General features: G+C 42.2%; 1 protein-coding gene across 9 annotated transcripts in view; it reads right to left on the bottom strand.

Moving 5' to 3' along the window:
• Positions 1 to 19,099, bottom strand: part of KLF12 (KLF transcription factor 12) — a 276,242-nt gene that overhangs the window by 85,559 nt on the left and 171,584 nt on the right. For all 9 annotated transcript variants that reach the window (XM_090130826.1, XM_090130847.1, XM_090130815.1 and 6 more), the window contains one exon: positions 17,866 to 18,409. In XM_090130826.1, the coding sequence (XP_089986952.1) occupies positions 17,866 to 18,409 (544 nt within the window). The remainder of the gene's footprint in view (positions 1 to 17,865; positions 18,410 to 19,099) is intronic.

The raw sequence follows: 19,099 nt of genomic DNA, 5'->3' as shown, positions 1-19,099 counted from the left end.
TTTGTTAAATGTAACTTTAAGATGATTATTACTTACTCCATTACTTTTCCAATTTTTATTAAAGTGAATCTCATTGCAGGAAGTTATGCTTTTATATACACCCAGTTTTAAATGTTTTATAGGTGATGAATTTGTAAAATAAAATTAAGTAAAAAAAATGTGTTTGTTACTTTGCATTTTTTACTGTGGCTTAACCCAACTTGCACTATGGAAAACACTTCAAGAAGCTAACTCAGAAACTTTCTTGATGTTTACATCTAGGCTTAACCTAAAATTACAGAAGTTATTTAGTAATTTAGTCCACAATATAGTTATTATACAACAATTTTGAACACTTTACTATGAATACACCTACAGGGTTGATATAAATGCATACAATAAATATCTTACATACCTGTGTTCCCTGTAAGACATACTGTTTCATTATTATTATTATAGATTGCCTGCTCTTAAGATATTATTGGGATTTCTACATCTTTTGCGGTTGTTTTTAAATAACCTGAGGAATGTGTTAAGGTGAAAATTCAATTATACTAAATTAATACCTTCTGTTTGTGTGTGCTCAATGAGGTACACAGTACTCCATATACTCCTCATGTACCCATGAAGCTGCCAGTGGAACTGTGCTTTTGCAGCTAAGGATAATACAGCCCCACGGACACTATTTCCTTCACCAGCAGCCAACATCTGAGAACATCACAAGGTGTTGTGACACATCAGTATGGTGAGAGTGAAATGCTAGGAATGGAAATGTATTACTTGGCAAATTCAAGGATATTTTTGTTATATTTTCACAGTAAACCTAATTCAAAATGAACATTAAGTTAGAGAACGATGCAGGGATTATTCCCTTATTTTTTAATGTCAGCCATATACATACACACTTTTTTTTCCTCCCACTTTCCATTTGTGACCTTTTCTCCTGCTTAGTCTCCCCACAGCCCTCTCATTGTTTGCTCTCCTTCTCCTGGAAGGCCAGTGGTATCCTAGGCTCCGTAAGAGAAGGAGTGACCAGTAGGCTGAGGGAGGTGATTGCCACCCTCTGTTCTGCCCTCATGAGGCTCCATCTTGAGTACTGCATAAAAGTCTGGGGCCACAATACAGGAAAGATGTGGAGGTTGTGGAGAGGGTCCAGGGGAGGGCCACAAAGATGATCCAAGGGCTAGAGCACCACTCCTATGATGACAGGCTGAAGGAACTGGACTTGATCAGCCTGAGGTTGTGGATGCCTCATCCCTAGAGGTGTTTACGGCTAGATTGGATGGGCAATCTGATCTAATATATGATCTAGCAGCTGGCAACCTTGCCTGTGGCATGGGAGTTGGGACGTGATGGTCCCTTCCAGCCCAAGCCATTCTCTGATTCTATTATTCAATTTATGTCTATTAGATTCTTTGATAGCACTGGGGAAGAGCAAGTGTTGAAAGCCCTACAGGTGTTCCTTGCCCCAAAGACTCTCCACGGAGGACCAGTGGAACAAAAAGCAAAATAGGTTCAACTTCCTTCCTTCTCCTGCTTCATATCTGTACAGCCATGATGCTGATGAGCCAAGGTGACTATCCAGGAGGTTGAGCTTTGCCTCAGACACGTGGGGCAAACTGCCCTGTTTTCTCCACAGCATGGCTGCAGCTCCTGTAAGGAGAAGCAGCTTTTAAAGCTGTTTTCCTCCCTCAAAAGAGTCATGTGAAAAACCAACTTGCTGAAAGCCTAACAGATCTCTCCTCACTACTCACTGCAGTGCATGAACAGATTTTTATACATACATAGTTCACAATTCCTACTTACGTCAACACCTTTCACTTTCTCTTGGACATCTAAGAACAACTGTTGAATGGCTGGTATCAATGTTTATAAATACAAGAAGCAGTTCATAAATGCTGAATTAAGAGCAAATATAGGCCTAATGAACATCAAACTGGAAAGAAGGAAAAGATGCAGGCAAGAGATAATTTAGCAAAATTAGATGAAAAAGGTGGAGGACAAGTGAGTAATGGAAAACAACTAGCAAGCAAGAGAGTCCACAAGACATGCCAGTGCATTTTAACCTTCCCTTTCTATGAGGACCAAGATTTTTCTTGAACTTAGTACCATGGGTCTTAAAGAAATCTGGCTGCACCACTCAATCAAGTCTTCCCTAGTACAGGCAGACATATTTAATCAATAAAGCTTAGGCTCTGAAAATGATCTAGTTTTCTTCCCCTTACTATTCCTCTCAAAAGGCAAGATTGGTCCAGCACAGCTATCCAGTGATTCTTAGAAGTGTGAAGGAGGCTAAGGTGAGGCAAGCAGAAAGAAACAAGTTAGAAATAGGTTGCATGAGACAAAGGTATCATTGAAAGACTGCACAGGAGCTCCAGAAGCAAGCTTTTAGCACAACACACTGGCAAGACTGGCAAGCCTGGCGACTTATTTAAGAATGTCTTTAGACATAAATGGCTGCAAGCAGTCATATCGCTTTCTTCCCCTGTTAGCTTCAAGAAACAATGATATTTTCTACTAAAAACAATGCAGAGAATTGCTTTTGACACAAACATATCTGCAGCCTCTCCTTGATGTCCACATTGTCAAACTGTACCAAAAAGGGGTTTCCTTCTAGGCAATACAAATGAACTCATACTGAACTTGTTTTAAGGTAGAATCTGCAAACGCATCTGACAAAAGATGCATGCCAACCTGTAAATACTACTGAGCTTGGTCTACCACCATTAATACGGAATCTGCCAACTGCTAGCTGCCAGCAGGAGAAAGTCTGATCTGGATCAGATATAACAGCATTTCTATTTCTGTCAAACTAAACACAGTTTCTGGCAGTAAAATTTATGTTGGTTTTTGAGGCCAGACAATAGAATCATAGAATCACAGAATCACAAGGTTGGAAAAAACCTACAAGATCATCTAGTCCAACCACCCTCCCATCACCATTGCTACCACAAGCTACTAAACCGTATCTTCATCCAAACACCTCTTGAACACTGCTAGGGACAGCGATTCCACCACCTCCCTGGGCAGGCCATTCCAGTGCCTGACCACTCTCTGAGAGAAGCAGCTTTTCCTTATGTCTAATCTAAACGTCCTCTGGTACAACTTGTGGTCATTTCCTCGGGTCCTGTTTGTTGTCTGGGAGAAGAGGCCAATCTTCCTCACCACAGCCTCCCTTCAGGAAACTGTAGAGTGCAATGAGGTCTCCCCTGAGCCTCCTCTTCTCCAAACTCAACAATCCCAGCTCCCTCAGCCGCTCTCGATAAGACCTGTGCTCCAAGGCAAGAAGGCTTCACAGTGACTGAGAATAAGAGGGGTGAAAGGGAATGGTCAGATATAGTTTATAGAAGCAAGAACATAGAGCTTGTTAGAAAAATAAGGGATGACAGACACTGGGTCTGGGATAGAGAGGGAATGAAGGCCATAAAGATAAGGGTTTGAGAACCCTATTTTTCTCCTTCCCCACTCTCTAAACTTACACTGCATTGGAGCACTTCCTAGGAAGAGGAAATTATGAATTTCACTTTCCAGGCTGACAAGAGCCCAGCACACCACTTCACAGAATCAATGAATCACAAAATCACAGAATTAAAGAATCACAGAATGGCCAGGGTTGGAAGGGACTGCAAGGATCACGAATCTCCAACCCCCCTGCCACATGCAGGGCCACCAACCTCCACATTTAATACTAGACCAGGCTGCCCAGGCCCCCATCCAACCTGGCCTTGAACACCTCTAGGGATAGGGCATCCAGAACCTCTCTGGGCAGCCTGTTTCAGCACCTCACCACTCTCATAGTGAAGAACTTCCCCCTGAAATCCACACTGCTCGTTATCAGCCTCCACCTGGACATAGAGCCATTAATTTCCACCCTCTGTCTGCAGCCCTTCAACCAATTCCTTATCCGTTGGGTGGTGCACCCATCAAACCCACATCCCTCCAATTTGGAGATAAGGATGTGGTGGGGAACCATGTCAAAGGCTTTGCTCAAGTCCAGGTAAATGACTTTGGTCACCTTCCCTTTGTCCACCAATGCTGTCACTCCATCATAGAAGGCCACCAGATTGGTCAAGCATGACTTTCCCCTGGTGAAACTGTGCTGGCTGTCACCGATCACACGCTCATTCATCATGTGATCAAGCATGTCATCCAGGATGATCTATCTGTTCAATGATCTTCCCAGGAACAGAAGTGAGACTCACCGGCCTGTAGTTCCTGGGGTCCTCCTTGCTCCCTTTCTTGTAAATGGAAGTGATGTGACCCTTCCTCCAGGCATCTGGGACCTCACCTGACAGCCACAACTTTTCAAATATGATGGAGAACGGCTCAGCAGCCACCTCAGCAAGCTCCTTCAGAACCCTGGGATGCACACCATCCAGCCCCATAGACTTGTACACATTCACTCTTATGAGATGGTCTCGGTCTTGCCCTGCATTTACAGTGGGGGGGGATTTACTGCCATGGTCCCCTCCCAGAGGTTTAGGGGTGCAGGGCTCAGGGATGGGAGAAATATTAGAATCCTGTCCGCCAGTGAAGACCAAGGCAAAGAACTCATTCAGTACTTCAGCCTTCTCTTCGTCCATTGAAGCCAGTTCTCCTTTTACAATTACCAAAGGTGGTACACTCATTTTGGCCTGTCTCTTCTGGCCAATGTACTTGTTGAATGTCTTCATATTGTTTTTCACATCCCACAGCCAAGTTCAGTTCTGCCTGCATCCTGGCTTTCCAGATCCCACGTCTGCAAGTCTGGACGGCATCCCTGTACTGGGATTTGCACTTGCAAACACTCAGCCTAATAGGCTGCTGGCTAAAGAGCATCCCTGTTTCCTCTGAGGAAAACTTTGTGTTCTCATCACAAATTGACACGCACACTACACATGAAATTTTGATTTGAATCACTCCAGCCACTCTTGGGCATCTTTTGTTTCCCATCAGCTACTCCAACTTTTGGGGGCAATGAACAGACCTGAGCTCCCTCAAGAGAGAATAAAGAAGTTTATTCCACCCTAACATGTCCCGCCCCATCACCTGACTTCTTCCCAGAAATTATTTAGAGACACACAGCCCAAGTGCTCTGACATAGTTGGGAAGGCCATGCACCATCAAAAATCCTGGGTCTGGATGCCTGTAGGAGGTGCTATGAATCTGTCCCCTCTCAGGAGTGAAACAGGACATACACAAACATACTTCTGCAACTGCTGACAGATTTCAGTGACCACAACTGGATTTGACTTCCTCAAATGAAATCTCCTGCAAATGAAAGGATTCATCCCATCAGTAGGCCTGCTAAGATCTACTAGATAATTTCACATCTACACACCATCTTTAATTTAAAAGATGACACATTATTAGATGATGCTTGCTGGTGTGAAAATAGAGAAAATTTCAGCATCCAGAAACACTGAAGCCTCTGGCTCATTTTATTTTAATACCTCAGTTTTCTGAAATAAGTTAACTTTTCTGCTAATAGCTTTGTAAACATATGTATGTGTAGGCATGGTGACATACTACAGCAAAATATAAACTGCATCATGCTTAGTTTCCCTCTTAAAATAATTAAAAATCTGTTTCTGCTTTGTGAATTGATTTCCAAATTCAGACCTAGCTTGTTTTTGCTTCAAACACTGAACTTCTCACTGTGCTTTCTCTGAAGAACGCCTAGTATCCAACATTCTGATCAAAGTGATTGCTCATGATGGGATTCCTAAGTGACCTGACATCCCATCATGAGATCTGCAGAAATTAAATTCTGCAGAAATGAGTAGTCCTGAGGTATCTCAAATATACCTGCAAAAGTCGTGTTTTCTATTTTCTTAGAAACTTTTCTGTTCCATTTGCTTCCAGTGCCTGATGGCATAGAGTAGCTAAGAGATCGTAACTAGTTTTAAGTGACAGTCACTTTGCACTAACTTCCACTAAGAATGAAAAATGCACTACTCAGTGCTGCAAAATTCATATTTACAAGAACCTCATCAGTATGATTGAGACACATGTGCACGCTTGTATGGGCACATAGAGGGAAGGAGTGAGGTAAGAAGGAATTCACGACTGGAATGTAGAAATAGACAGGTATAAACTCTATTGGAAAGACAGGCAGGGAAGGAGGAGAGGGGGTGTTGCACTCTACAACTATGATGAGCGGAGTCCATGGAGCTCCACTTGGGGATAGATGAAGAGCTGACAGAGAGCTTATGAGTTAGGGTTAAAGGGAATGCAGGGGAAAGAAACGCTGTAGTGAGAGTCTGTTAAAGGGTGCCTGATTGAGAAGACAGAGTGGATGAGGCCCTCTATAAACAGATTGGAGCAGCACATTCACAAAATATGGTCCTCATGGGAGACTTTAACCGCTCTGATATCTGTTGGAGGGACAACACAGCAGGGCATCAGAAACTGAAGAGGTTCCTGGAATGTGCTGATAACTTCCTGTTCCATACAGTACAGGAACCCATGAGAAAAGGGGCTATGCTGGACCTTGTCCTCACCAACAAGAGGGGCTGCTGAGTAATGTAAAGCTCAAGGACGGCCTTGGCTGCAGTGACCACAGAATGGTGGAGTTCAAGATTCTTAGGGCATCAAAGAGGGTGCACATCAGGGTTGCTAGTCTGGACTTCAGGAGAGCAGACTTCAAACTCTTCAGGGAACTGCTTGACAGGGTGACATGGAAGAAAACCCTGGAGGGAAGAGGGGCCCAAGAAAGCCGATCAGTATTCAAGGACCATCTCCTCCAAGCCCAGAAGCAGTGCATCCCGAGAAAAAAGGAAGGCAGGCAGAATGCTGGGAGGCCTCCAAGGATCAACAAGGAGCTCCTGGACTTACTTAAGCTCAAAAAGAAAATCGATAGGAAGTGGAAGCAGGAAAAGGATACTTGAGAGGACTACAAAGAAGTCATCTGAGCAGTCAGGGATCAGGTTAGGAAAGCTGAAACTCAGATAGTATTAAGTCTAGCCAGGGAGTAAAGGGGAACAAGAAGAAATTGATATATCAGTAATAAAAGGAAGACCAGGGAAGATGCATGCTCCCCCCATAAGGAAACTGGAGACCTGGTCACGAGGGATATGGAAAAAGCTGAGGTGCTCAATGGCTTAATTGCCTCAGCCTTCACTGGCAAGTGCTCCACCCTCACCACCCAAGCTGCAGAAGGCAAAGGTAAGAACTTGGAGGAGGAGGATCTACCTGTAAGTGAAGATCAGGTTCGAGACCATTTAAGAACCTGAAGGAGCACAGGTCTGGGTGGGGACCCGGCAAGATCCATCCATGGGTTCGGAGGAAACTGGCAGACAAAGCTGCCAAGCCACTATCCATCATATTAGAAAAATCATGGCAGTCTGCTGAAGTTCCCACTGAATGGAAAAGGGGAAACATAACCCAAATTTTCAAGAAGAGAAAAAAAGAGGATCCTGGGATCTACAGGCCAGTCATTCTCACCTCTGTGCCGATCATGGAGAAGATCCTCCTGAAGGCCCTACTAAGGCACACAGAAAATAAAGATGAGGTGATTGATGGCAGCCAATATGGCTTCACCAAGGACAAGTCATGCCTGATGAACTTGGTGGCATTTTATGATGGGGTTACAGCGTCAGTGGATAAAGGAAGAGCAACTGATGTCATCTACCTGGACCTGTACGAAGTGTTTGACACTGTTCCACATGACATCCTGGTCACCAAATTGGAGAAAAGGATTTGGTTGATGAACCATTCCCTGGAAAAGGAATTGGCTAGATGGTTGTACTAAGAGAAATGTGATCAACAGCTCAGTGTCCAAGTGGAGACTGGTGATGAGTGGTGTTCCTCAGTGATCAGTGCTGGGACCAATGCTTAACATCTTTGTAGGAGACATGGACAGTGGGATTGAGGCACCCTTAGCAAGTCTGCCAACACCACAAAGCTGAGCGGTACAGCTGACATGCTAAAGGGAAGGAAGAGAATCCAGAGAGACCTGTCCAGAGTTCAGAGATGGGTACGTGCCAATCTCATGAACTCAACAAGGACAAGTACAAGGTCCTGCACCTGGGCTGGGGCAATCCCAAGTACAGATACAGGCTGGACAGAGAATGGGTTAAGAGCAGCTCTGAGGAGTAGAACTTGGGAGTTTTAGTTGATGAAAGACTCAATATGAGCCAGCAATGTGCGCCTGCAGCACAGAAGCCCAACTGTATCCTAGGTTGCATCAACATAAGTGGGACCAGCAGGGAGAGGGAGGTGATTCTGCTCCTCTACTCTGCTCTTGTAAAACCTCACTTGAAGTACGGCATCCAGTTCTGGGGCCCCCAACATATGAACACGGAGTTCTTGGAGCGGGTCCAGAGAAGGGCCACAAAGATTATCAGAGGGATGAAGCACCTCCCCTACAAGGACAGGCTGAGAGAGCTGGGGCTCTTCAGCTTGCAGAAGGGAAGGCTCTGAGGAGACCTTACAGCAGCCTTCCGGTACCTGAAGGGGGCCTGTAGGAAAGCTGGGGAGGGGTTTTTTATAAGGGCAGGTAGTGACAGGACAAGGGAAAATGATTTTAAAAAGGAAGAGGGTAGATTTAGACTAGGTATCAGAAAGACATTCTTTACTGTGAGGATTGTAAGACACTGGAAGAGGTTGCCCAGTGAGGTTGTGGATGCCTCCTCCCCTCCCTGGAAGCATTCAAAGGTGGGCTGGATGGGACTTTGAGCAACTTGGTCCAGAGGAAGGTGTCTCTGCTTATAGCAGGGGGTTGGAACTAGAAGAGCTTAAAGGTCCCTTCCAACCCAAACCATTCTATGATTCTGTGATCCTGAGAAGGTGACATTTCCTGCCAGAAGGAAAATAGAGGTAATACAATTACAGCTCCACTCCTTGATGGGAAGAGGAAAGGAGCCTTCAACAAGTCTTAGTATCCTCAGAAAAGAGCAAAACTTTCTGAGGCATCTCACTAAGTTCCTAAAGATGGGACAATGACAAGAGTATTGCTCCCTCTCTCTCCCTCTTTTGACCACTGATGCCAAAATGATGTCTTGGTCACCAGCAGCAACACTGAAGAAAACCATTTTTGGCCACGTGGCCCCAACAGACAAATGTGGAGAATGAGTAATTCACAGGGGGCCACAGTAATCGTCATTAAAACCAATCATCTGCCAAGGGTTATGAATACTGTAGTGTCTCAAACGTAACTTTGCTCTCTGCATTTGGCATGTGGCACAGTTCAGTACCTGAAATAACTGCCTGTGCAACTCTGCAGCCAGCGAGTCCCAATCATTTCTGAAAATCCTCCTTCCTGGCAAGCTTCCACAGAGCAGGAGCCCAATGCCAAGTCCTCCCGCAGAAAAACACTGAAGGAGAACATCACAGAGGCTGCATTTTGTTTTGAGCGGCAGAAACAGCACTTTCAGATACAGATGTACATGAGATTTGAAACAAAGTCTTCTGAAATTAGGTGTTATACTCAGGTTTACTTAGCGTCTTTCAGACAGGTGCCATAGAAAACCAAATCCTGGCTCTCGAGACCTAGCAAATGCACTCACAGTGGGAATGAAGGCATTTACGATTTTCTCCTCATAATCTGGTACGTACTATATGAAGCACATATAGAGCGTTTTTCTTCCTATTTAAAGTTCATTATAAACACTTTATGTGCTGAGAAATGCTCTGAGCACACCTATCAGATTTTCAGTCAAAACAGCTTGGTGTCTGGTAGGGGCTGTAGAACTGGTCGATTTATTTCATAAAATTTTATGTGTAAAGCAGCAGTATCCATGAACTTAATGGTCAGAATATAGAGTCTACAGGGGTAATTTTTATTACAATTTATAGCAAGATTACCCATACTCCACAGTTTTCAGATTTTATTGAGATTTTATGGGACTATATGGCTAGAACAGTTAACTGCACCCAGCATAGCTATGGTTCACAGAGAATGGGAATTGGCACTGAACACAGTGTAACTAATCTACCATAGAATATTAATTGCTATGATCCCATCAAAGGTAATATTTGAAATCATTTCACCAATCACATAATTTGCCATAAACCTGTGAAAGAATGGTTGTATGTAGAAATGTGAAGGTGAGAACGATTGCATGAATGGAATTCATGCACATATTTAAGAATCTCTGTCATTGGGTTGTATACAGAAACATACAACACCATTTTATTTAAACAAAGGACTTTTCTTATTTCAAGCTATTTGAATGTTGTGATTCTTATCTACAGAAACACCAAACTACTGAAACTACTGAGAATTAAATCGCAGCATAAAATACACAAATACTGTATCACTAAAAGTTAACAAGGAAGATGAACTAAAATATCACAAAGCCCCAGCAAAAATAGTAGCAGATCACAACTAATGCATTTCAACAGTCTCAAGATATTTTAGACACCAGAAAGTTTCCAGTAGGTTGGTCCAAGTCACAATAAAACCCAAGGCAGGGATAAAATAAATGAGAAGTTTTATGCATGTTTCAGCTGGATCCAAATTTGTGGGATAAAAGCAATTAGATCAAAGCTCAATGCCGGTGAGACCACAAAACTGAAGGACCAGAGGCATTCCTGGCGCTGAAGGCAAAGAATTAACAGCTTCTAATAGGTGTAAGGACTCAGGACATGTTGAAATGGCCTTCCTAATCCTCCTTATGCTTGGCTTCACAAACAAAGCTGGAATACATACCTACCTTGCTCCCTTCCCCAAACCTGCTGCTAACAAGAAACACATGAGGCTAAGTCCATTGCTGATAAATGTTAGAAGAGTGTGCTTCCGTGGTGAAAACATCTATACATGAAGCTAGTGAGTCAATAGATCTGACCTTCTGTAGAAGACTGTCACTCAACCTACTCTGTCTAAAGCTTCTTTCTCAATTTAAACAGCAAAGTATATCTCGCAACCTGTATTTTAACTCTCTGTTCTGGTGAGAATTACTGTTTACTCTAGTTCTTAAATATACACACCATCTCCAGTGACACGGACTCCACCCTGAAGCCAAGCCTGTTTCTCTCCCAGCCTAGCCTCTGCCAACCGGCTTCTCCTTTCCAAGAACAACTAATATTTCTTCCAGACAAACTGCAGGAACAGAAGGAGAGATTCAAGCTGCAAACATTTTGGGGGGTAGGAAGGCGGGGGCAGACAGGTTGGAATACATACAGACCCAAAATATTTTCGTGTCCAACAACAAAAAATTACAGCTCAACTAGGTCCACCCTGATGCAACTCAAATCCAAAATCCACTGAAATGCAAAAAGAATTGTTTCCCATGAAACAAAAAAAAGGCAGTGTTACCAGTTTTAATCAGGAGTCTTTTTCACAGCAAAAATGATACAAGCAGACCATATAATCTGATCTGTAAACATATGGATGGTTCTCAAATTCCTAGTGCTGTACTACAAGTTGCATTTAATTTTGTGGAATAGACTTTAAAGTGGGTGGAAATATAGCATGTATATTTATATAAATAGAGTAGATGGTACTTTAAAAAACAGGTTGTAGACAACATACTCCAGTTTTAAGCCACAGCAAAATCTGTAGCAACATGTACTGCATTTCCTACTTATAAGTTAGGAATATGGTATATGTAAGCTGTGAAGATATGCAATCCAGGTATTCCTCCAGGTCTATACGCAAATGTAATAACATACAAACAGGTCATGCCAATGTCATTATGGATGCGTAAGCACGAGAGGTTGAAGTGGAAAATTAAAGTTTATAATATTTTGAATGCTGGATTTTGTAATTGGTTCTGTCTTTTGGCAAACTTACAGTTCGTAAGAGTGAAAAAACACCTGAATCTGAAAAAAACGAAACACCAAAGTTGTGCAGGTCCTTGGTGCACCACCACCAGGAGGAGATTCTGAAATGCCCTTCAGTGAATGGAGTAACTTTTCTAAACTATGGAGAACAATTTTTAGGGATACTATCTTTCACAAAATCTGCCACTAGAGGGACATGATTTGCTGGTAGTACTCATGGATATCATCTGAAAGGAAAGCAGTGGAAAGACTCAGAATAATGGGACTATAGTTTGCAAGGGAATGTGTTGCTACCTGGCCAGGCTATGTTGCTCTTCTCTGAGTCTCTCCTTGTTCCCTTTCACACTACAAATTCTGCCTGGATCCCATTGCTACCCTCCTTATGCTTTTGTCTCCTTCCTCTGTCTCTCATATACTATCCTACTTTTCCTCTTGAACATATTCACACATCCATAGTCATCTCACCACCACTCCTTTTCTCCCTTGTTCCCTTTCATCCTGTGTTTTATCCATCCTTTCCAGCTTCCTAGTAAAGTTTCTCCTTGCCTTTCCTCAAGCATTCTTTTTTCTTGCTTTACCCCTTAAGGAGACTCTGATTTATTTTTTTTTCAGAGCTCTGAATCTGGCTCGCTCTCTGCAAATGCTTATGAATACTAAAGAATGGTCAACAGTCCAAACCAAACTTGAGGCTCATGGCTCAATACCACAGATGTTCTAGAGTTTTGCACAAAAAAAAAAAAAAAAAAAAAAAAAAGAATAAATTTTTCAACATAGAAAATGCTATGTTTTTTCCCTGCTCTCAGTCTCAGAAAGAACAGACTAGTTTTCTTGAAATCAAAGAAATAAAAAGAAGGAAAAAAAGGAATGGCCTGAGGCAAGAATATGGCATGAAAAATGTGAGCTTAAATGGTTAACATATAGACAAACTTCACACAGATGAAGACAAGGCTTTAATGGGAACTCTCAGGTAACCTTATCCATAGGTGTTGCTACCTGCTGTGCCTCTAATTACACATTTTAGCAATACACACTATTGCTGAACAGGGAAAAAAAGAAGGTGAGAAAAGAATTTCTCCTGGGATTTTAACAAGCTGGAATACTTTAGTATGTAATAATACCTAGTGGTCATCACGCACAAAAAAATCTTGAAATCTTTTCCAAAATTTTTGATGACAGAGAATAATAGTGACCACCGAAGGAAGAAATCTTCATCCCGTCATCACATTATAGGGACTGAGGGACTTGGGGCGCCCAGGAACAACTGCATAGCTTCCATCCCCCCTGTGTCCTGACGGCCTTAACATATTGCCTCACTTTGTGTATATGCAATAACCTAAGGATTGGGTTGTGGGTGAGCTGGCAGTGCAGGGGCAGCATGTAGGGATGTCTGCAGCAGTGAGAGTATCAGGAGAGGAAGTCTCAAAGATGGTAGGAAAGTGTGCATCTATCTGCGTGTGCGTGTGACTAGAGTGTTTTGGGATCACATAGAGGTGTTAGAAATGTGTAGGTATTTATGGAGACTTCACACATGCCTGCTGTTACATTTCCAGCATATATCCTGAACGCATAATCCCTCATTACCTTTTTACTATATATTTTTAATAAATTCCCAAAATACAGATTCTGATTTTGGTTTAAACCAGGTGAACTGAGAGGCTTTTATCCTGAAACAAGAATCAGTCTGACAGAAGGGTGATTTTGTAGCAAAGCCAGGGTTCCTGTTGCTCCTCCTGAAACACAGTATGTGACACAGTACCTGACGGGACACTCATTTCTGTGCCTGGTCACCTAATGGAGTAGATCCTCCTCGAAAACATGTTATGGCATGTGGAAGACAAGGAAGTGATTAGGGACAAAGAATGAACAACTGACATATCCACCTGGACTCTGATATGTTCTCAAACAACATCCTTTCCTCTAAACTGGAGAGACGTAGATTTGATGGACTGTTCAGTGTGATAAGGAATTGTCTAGATGTCTATTTCCAAAGAGCAGCAGTCAATGCCTCTATGTCCAGGCAATGAACAGTGACAAGAGGTGTCCCGCAGGGGACCCCTGCTGTTTAGTATCTTCACTGGTGAGACGGACAGTGGGAATATAGTGCATACTCAGCAAACTTCCAGATGACAGTAAGCTGAGCAGTACAGATGACACTTTGTAGGGATGGGATGCCAAGCAGAGAGATCTTGATGGCCTTGAAAACTGGGCCCATGTGAACCTCATAAAGTTCAAAGGCCAAGTGAAAGGTCCTCCAGCTGAGTCAGGGCAATCCCAAACATGTATACGCTGAGTGACAAATGAATTGAGAGTAGCCCTGCAGAGGTGGCCTTCATGCTACTGGTGGATGAAAAACTCAACATGAGCTAGCAGTGTGCACTTTCAGCCCAGAAGGCTAACTGTACTCTGGCCTGCATCAGAAGAGGCGTGGCTGCCAGGATGAGGAAGGTGACTGTCCCCCTCTACTATGCCCTCATGAAGCCCCATCTGGAGTACTGTGCCAAGGGTTGGGGCTCCCAGAGCAAGAAAGACGTGGAGCTCTTAGAGGCCATGAAGCTGCTCAGAGGGCTGGATAATCTCTCCTATGAAGAAACACTGAGGAAACTTGGCTTGTTCAGCCTGGAGGCTCTGGGAAGACCTCACTGATGACTTCCAACACTTAAAAGGAGGCTACAGGAAAGATGAGGAGAGACTCTCTATCAGAACGTGTAGTGTTAGGACAAGGGCTAATGGCTTTAAACTAAAAGAAGGTAGACTTTGATTAGACATACAAGTAAGACATTCTTTACTCCTAAGGGTGGCTAGATACTGGAAAACGTATTCCAGAAAGGCTGTAGATGCTCCATCTCTCAAAGCATTCAAGGAATGTTCAAGGCCAGGTTAAATGGGCCCTTGAGCAGCCTGGTCTAGTAGAAGGTGACTGCCCATGGCAGGAGTATGGTACTAGATTATCTTTAAGGTCTCTTCCAATACAAGCCTTTCTGTGATTTTATGAATCTGTGCTGCTAGCATCTCAGGTATATGGGAGCTATTTCTCTGCAAACAATCTAGTTTTCAGTGCTGCAGAAAAGGTTGTATTTTAACAGGGAATCTTGCAAGTGAAAAATAGGACAGAGGAGGCAAGACAGAACAGAAATGAGCAGCACACATGGAGGCGGAAAAGTAGATCTGAGACTCTACTGGAGGAAGGTGTGACTGAAAGTGCATGGATCAGTGATGCCATGGATAAGAAAGCAGAGCAGCAGAGACAGTATGGGACAGAAATATTAACAGATAAGGAGGAATAGATGAAGCAGAGCTGCTAACTCAAAGAATAATAAGGAAGGATAAAAATAAGTAAAGTAGAAAGAAAGGTGAAAAGAGAGGAAGATAAAGGATACAAAGAAACAGATTCCTTTTGCTGAAATAACGAGAGTATTCAAACAGAATGTGAAGAAGAGTAGATTTTACTTGAACTGTCTACAAAGCAGTTGTTGGAAGGATAGTTTTCTTGGAGAGAGAGGTGGACTTCACGGTTCCCATAAAGCACTAGGAGAAGCAGTAAGCCACCTGAGTAAAATATCTGGAGGCAGTGTTAAGCTAATAAAGGAAGTTTGGGAGGTTAAAAATGAAAAGGTTGGGAGGAACAGGACAATTCAGCAGAAGGAAAACTGGGTCTGAGAGGGAATAACAATTGAAAGTATTTCTCTGTATTTCCCATCTCTTGCATTTTTCCCTGCTCTGAACCAGGTAACACTTAATTTTGGATAGTTTTACCACTGGAAGTATATCTGCTCAGGAAAATGCCTAAGTTTTATTCCAATGAAAAGAACACTAATACAAGCTCATGTAAAATCTAACATTAAGTGCTACCCAAACACGCTCTTGTATAATGGTTTAGAACTGAATCAACAAGAATACATAAATTATGGGACCAATGTTGCTGATGCTATCAAACAGATAACATCAGCAGATGACTTTGTTTCAGTGTGCACGTTTTTTGTTTCAGAAAATGATTAACGTTCATGTAAATGACAGAAGTAGTGACTTCAGATGTTTCTGAACCTGCATTTCTCCCTCAGCTGGTATAGAGGATTAGCAGTCAGCAGTCAATTCAGCTTGTCAAAGATGTCTTGTTAGCCTCAGTCCATTTACTTCTTATTTAAAGCTAACTAAGACAAGTTAGTCTGTTATTTATGAAATTAGTTTGATCAGTTATTTCATGCAACATCACTGTTACATTTATATTGTTTTACATTAAAAAAGAGAAAAATACTCTCCAGCAAAAGCTGACAAAAGATGACTACCTAGAGTGAATTGCTGCCCATTATGCCCATTATTCTTCTACTTTATTCAAATTCACCTGAACATTTCTATCAAAATAATTAGTGAAAGCAAAATGGGTACAACTGATGAGAAAAAAAAACAAACAACCTTAATCCCTTCTTTTCCTTTAGCTTTAATAGGTGCTGCAGGGCTGGTTAATGGACTCTGCCAATAATAGTACAAAAGAGAGATTGTCAGGGCAGCTCAAGAGGCCTGGAGCTCGTGGGCTGAAATCCCTACAGCATATTAAATTGTGGAATTTCGTTGATGAAGCCAGGGTAGTGAATTTCCAACTTTTACAAGATCAAGAGGTCCTTCACATGGAGGAGACTACTACCAGAGCCAAGCAGCACCTCAGAAAAGAAAACACATGGCAGAAATTCCGAATGAGCTCAAGGTCAGGTGCTGCTCAAAGCTCCAAAACCAAAATACACGATAAAACTGATTTTTTTTTTTTTTTTTCAGACAACATGGTGAAACATTCTGCTTTCATTTATCACTTCTTGACAAAATGCCAGAAGGTCCTAAAACTGCATAATTGTATGAAATGTACTAAAATTTCTTAAACTGTTATTTTGAGGCTTAAAACGAAACACGGATCTGCTCTGAGTTTGGTTTCTATGGTTTAAGCCTGTAAAAGGACACACCTCGTACTTGAGTACTGACGGAATGGGAGGAGAACCACAGACTTATGGACAACAGAACAGTACTAAACATCAGAATGACCAATCACTGTTGTATATACACTAATAGACAGACATGAGAGTTAAAAGAAAACATCTTTCAGTTGTGGGTATCTGTTCATTATGCAATTAGGTACCCAAGAGACATAATGCGTTACTAAATGTCCCATAGCTTCATAAGCCCTAAAGTGAGGTTATCTGTCAGTAGCCTTCCTTTCCGCTTCAAGCAATACCTCATTTCAGAGGAGAATTAGCCATATTTTATACGCCCATACACAATGAACCCTGAAATAAGTCTCTCTCATTCCCTACCTCATGTTCCCATTTCTGTCACTAATGTCCTTCTTTACAGCGTTAGCTGTACTTTTCAAGGCATCTGGGCACATCTGTTTTCTCTTTTCAACCTCTATCCATTATATCATCATTTCTAACAATTTTTTTGCTGCATTGATAACTGTTACTTTCTCGTTTTTTCTTGCTCTCCATCTCCCCTTTCTGTGTTCTTTGGACTCCTCTCTACAACTGTATCTATCCTTCTGGCATGCGCTTTCCTCCTCCCCTCACACCTCCATGAGCCTCTTATATCCTGTGTCTGCAAAATTCATTCCCAGCACTCTGTGTGGTTTCCTTTCCTCCTGCTGTTTAATCTGGAAGAGGCAACTTCATTCAAAATATGCCACTCCTCGAGCCTAATAAAACCTACTTCTCTGTATGTGCTACTGCTCTTTATTCCAAAAGCCTTCCCTTCTCACGTTCCAAGAGAACAAGTGCTTTCTCTTTGATGGGAACAATCTCTCCTTCCCGCCAGACTCTCCTTCCCGCTCTCATTTTTTGAGCTCTGTATCACCTGGTGAGTTTTTCATGTCCTTCAATGATATTCTATACACTGTCATTACTCCGTTGTCCTATTTCTTCAGTTCCTAGGAATGATCTATTTCTCACAGGACAAAACTTGACATGAGCTGTCTAAGCACCTAACATCACAGCTGACCTCAACTATTTTTTTGGAATTTATTTTAAAGATCACTGAGGATAAGACTTCTAAAGGTCCTCTGTGAGTAGCTAAAGTTTTATGTCACTTTGGCAAATGACACAGCAAGCTTGCAAACTAACAGTTTTGTAAGGCTATTCTGTTTTCTTCATACAAGAATGATTTTACGGATGCCACAGTCACACAAAAACAGTTCTACCTTACCTTTGACGTGGCTTCTCCCATCCTCCAACAGTGGCACTACTATAGTGTTGTTCATATTCCCAGGTGATCTCACAGCTGTATAGACAACAGGTACCGACTGTACCACAACAGGTATACGGTGCACGTGACTCATTTTATTGGATTGCAAGTTCATGGGGCTTGAAGGTGGAACTGGATGGATAATGTGCAAAAATTGCTGACCTCCGACACCAGATGCAGAGGCCACAAGAGGACCTGGACTTAATACTGATGGTACAGATGCTGCTGAGGATACCGATGTTATTACTGTGGGTGATGAAGCTGGTCGACTCGAAGAAGAAGAAGTAGAAGTAGAAGAAGGGGAGGAGGCTGATGCTGTCATGGAAACTGGTGAAGATGAAGCTGCTGTAGGGGATGACCTGGCTTTGTTTATTGATAAGTCCACTGGTTCAGTCTGTGTTTGGAAATGATCTGTAGATAATGAATCCTCCGGGGGATCTGCCTTCATGTTGTTTAGTAACAAGGGTACAGCTTCCATATCTGGGTAGTTGTGGACGTTTGGAGACTGTTGGGGAAGGATAGAAGGACATATTTTTAGTTACATATGTGGCTAAAGGCAACATAAACACCCAATGTGTCATCTCCAACAGAGATGGTCCCCAGTATTTTTTAAACAACTTTTCAAATGCTTGAAGACTGTAAGCTCTCCTGCTTGCCTACTTTCTTCTACACCAGGCAGACCTTGCTTCATCTTTCTGTCATAAGTGACCTTTAAAAGAACAAGTCTAATCACTTGTTCACTCTTTGCAGCAGCAATTCTTATTTGAGTTAGAACATCATATATACTTTTTTTCATTATTATACTTTCCCTTTTTTGAAAATTTATTTTATAAACTAATTAAGAAAAAAAAATCCTGATTTTGCAAAACAACTTTGTGGTGTAGGCTAACTCATTCAAAGCTAGTTGGTATAAGTTTCTTCTAGAATGGTGACACCTGTGATTTTTTATAGCTTTATTCTTTATTTTCATCATCAATGTGGTTAACAGAATTTTTGGATAATAATACGGGGCCAAAGATAGATCCCTGGAGAAGCCCATTTGATATATCTTCTTTTCATGACAGCACATCATTAATAACTACCCTACAGAAATGTTTTTTTTCAAGCAATTTGCAATAGGAAGAGCAAGAAAGGAAATGCCCATTGATAACCTGGTAGTAAGAAAACGCTTAATATTTACCTGGCACAACACCGC

The sequence above is a fragment of the Phasianus colchicus genome, chromosome 1, assembly GCF_987193195.1.
Source record: "Phasianus colchicus chromosome 1, bPhaCol1.hap1.1, whole genome shotgun sequence".
In the NCBI taxonomy this organism is placed as follows: Eukaryota; Metazoa; Chordata; class Aves; order Galliformes; family Phasianidae; genus Phasianus; species Phasianus colchicus.
This window is presented reverse-complemented; position numbering and strand designations above follow the sequence as displayed.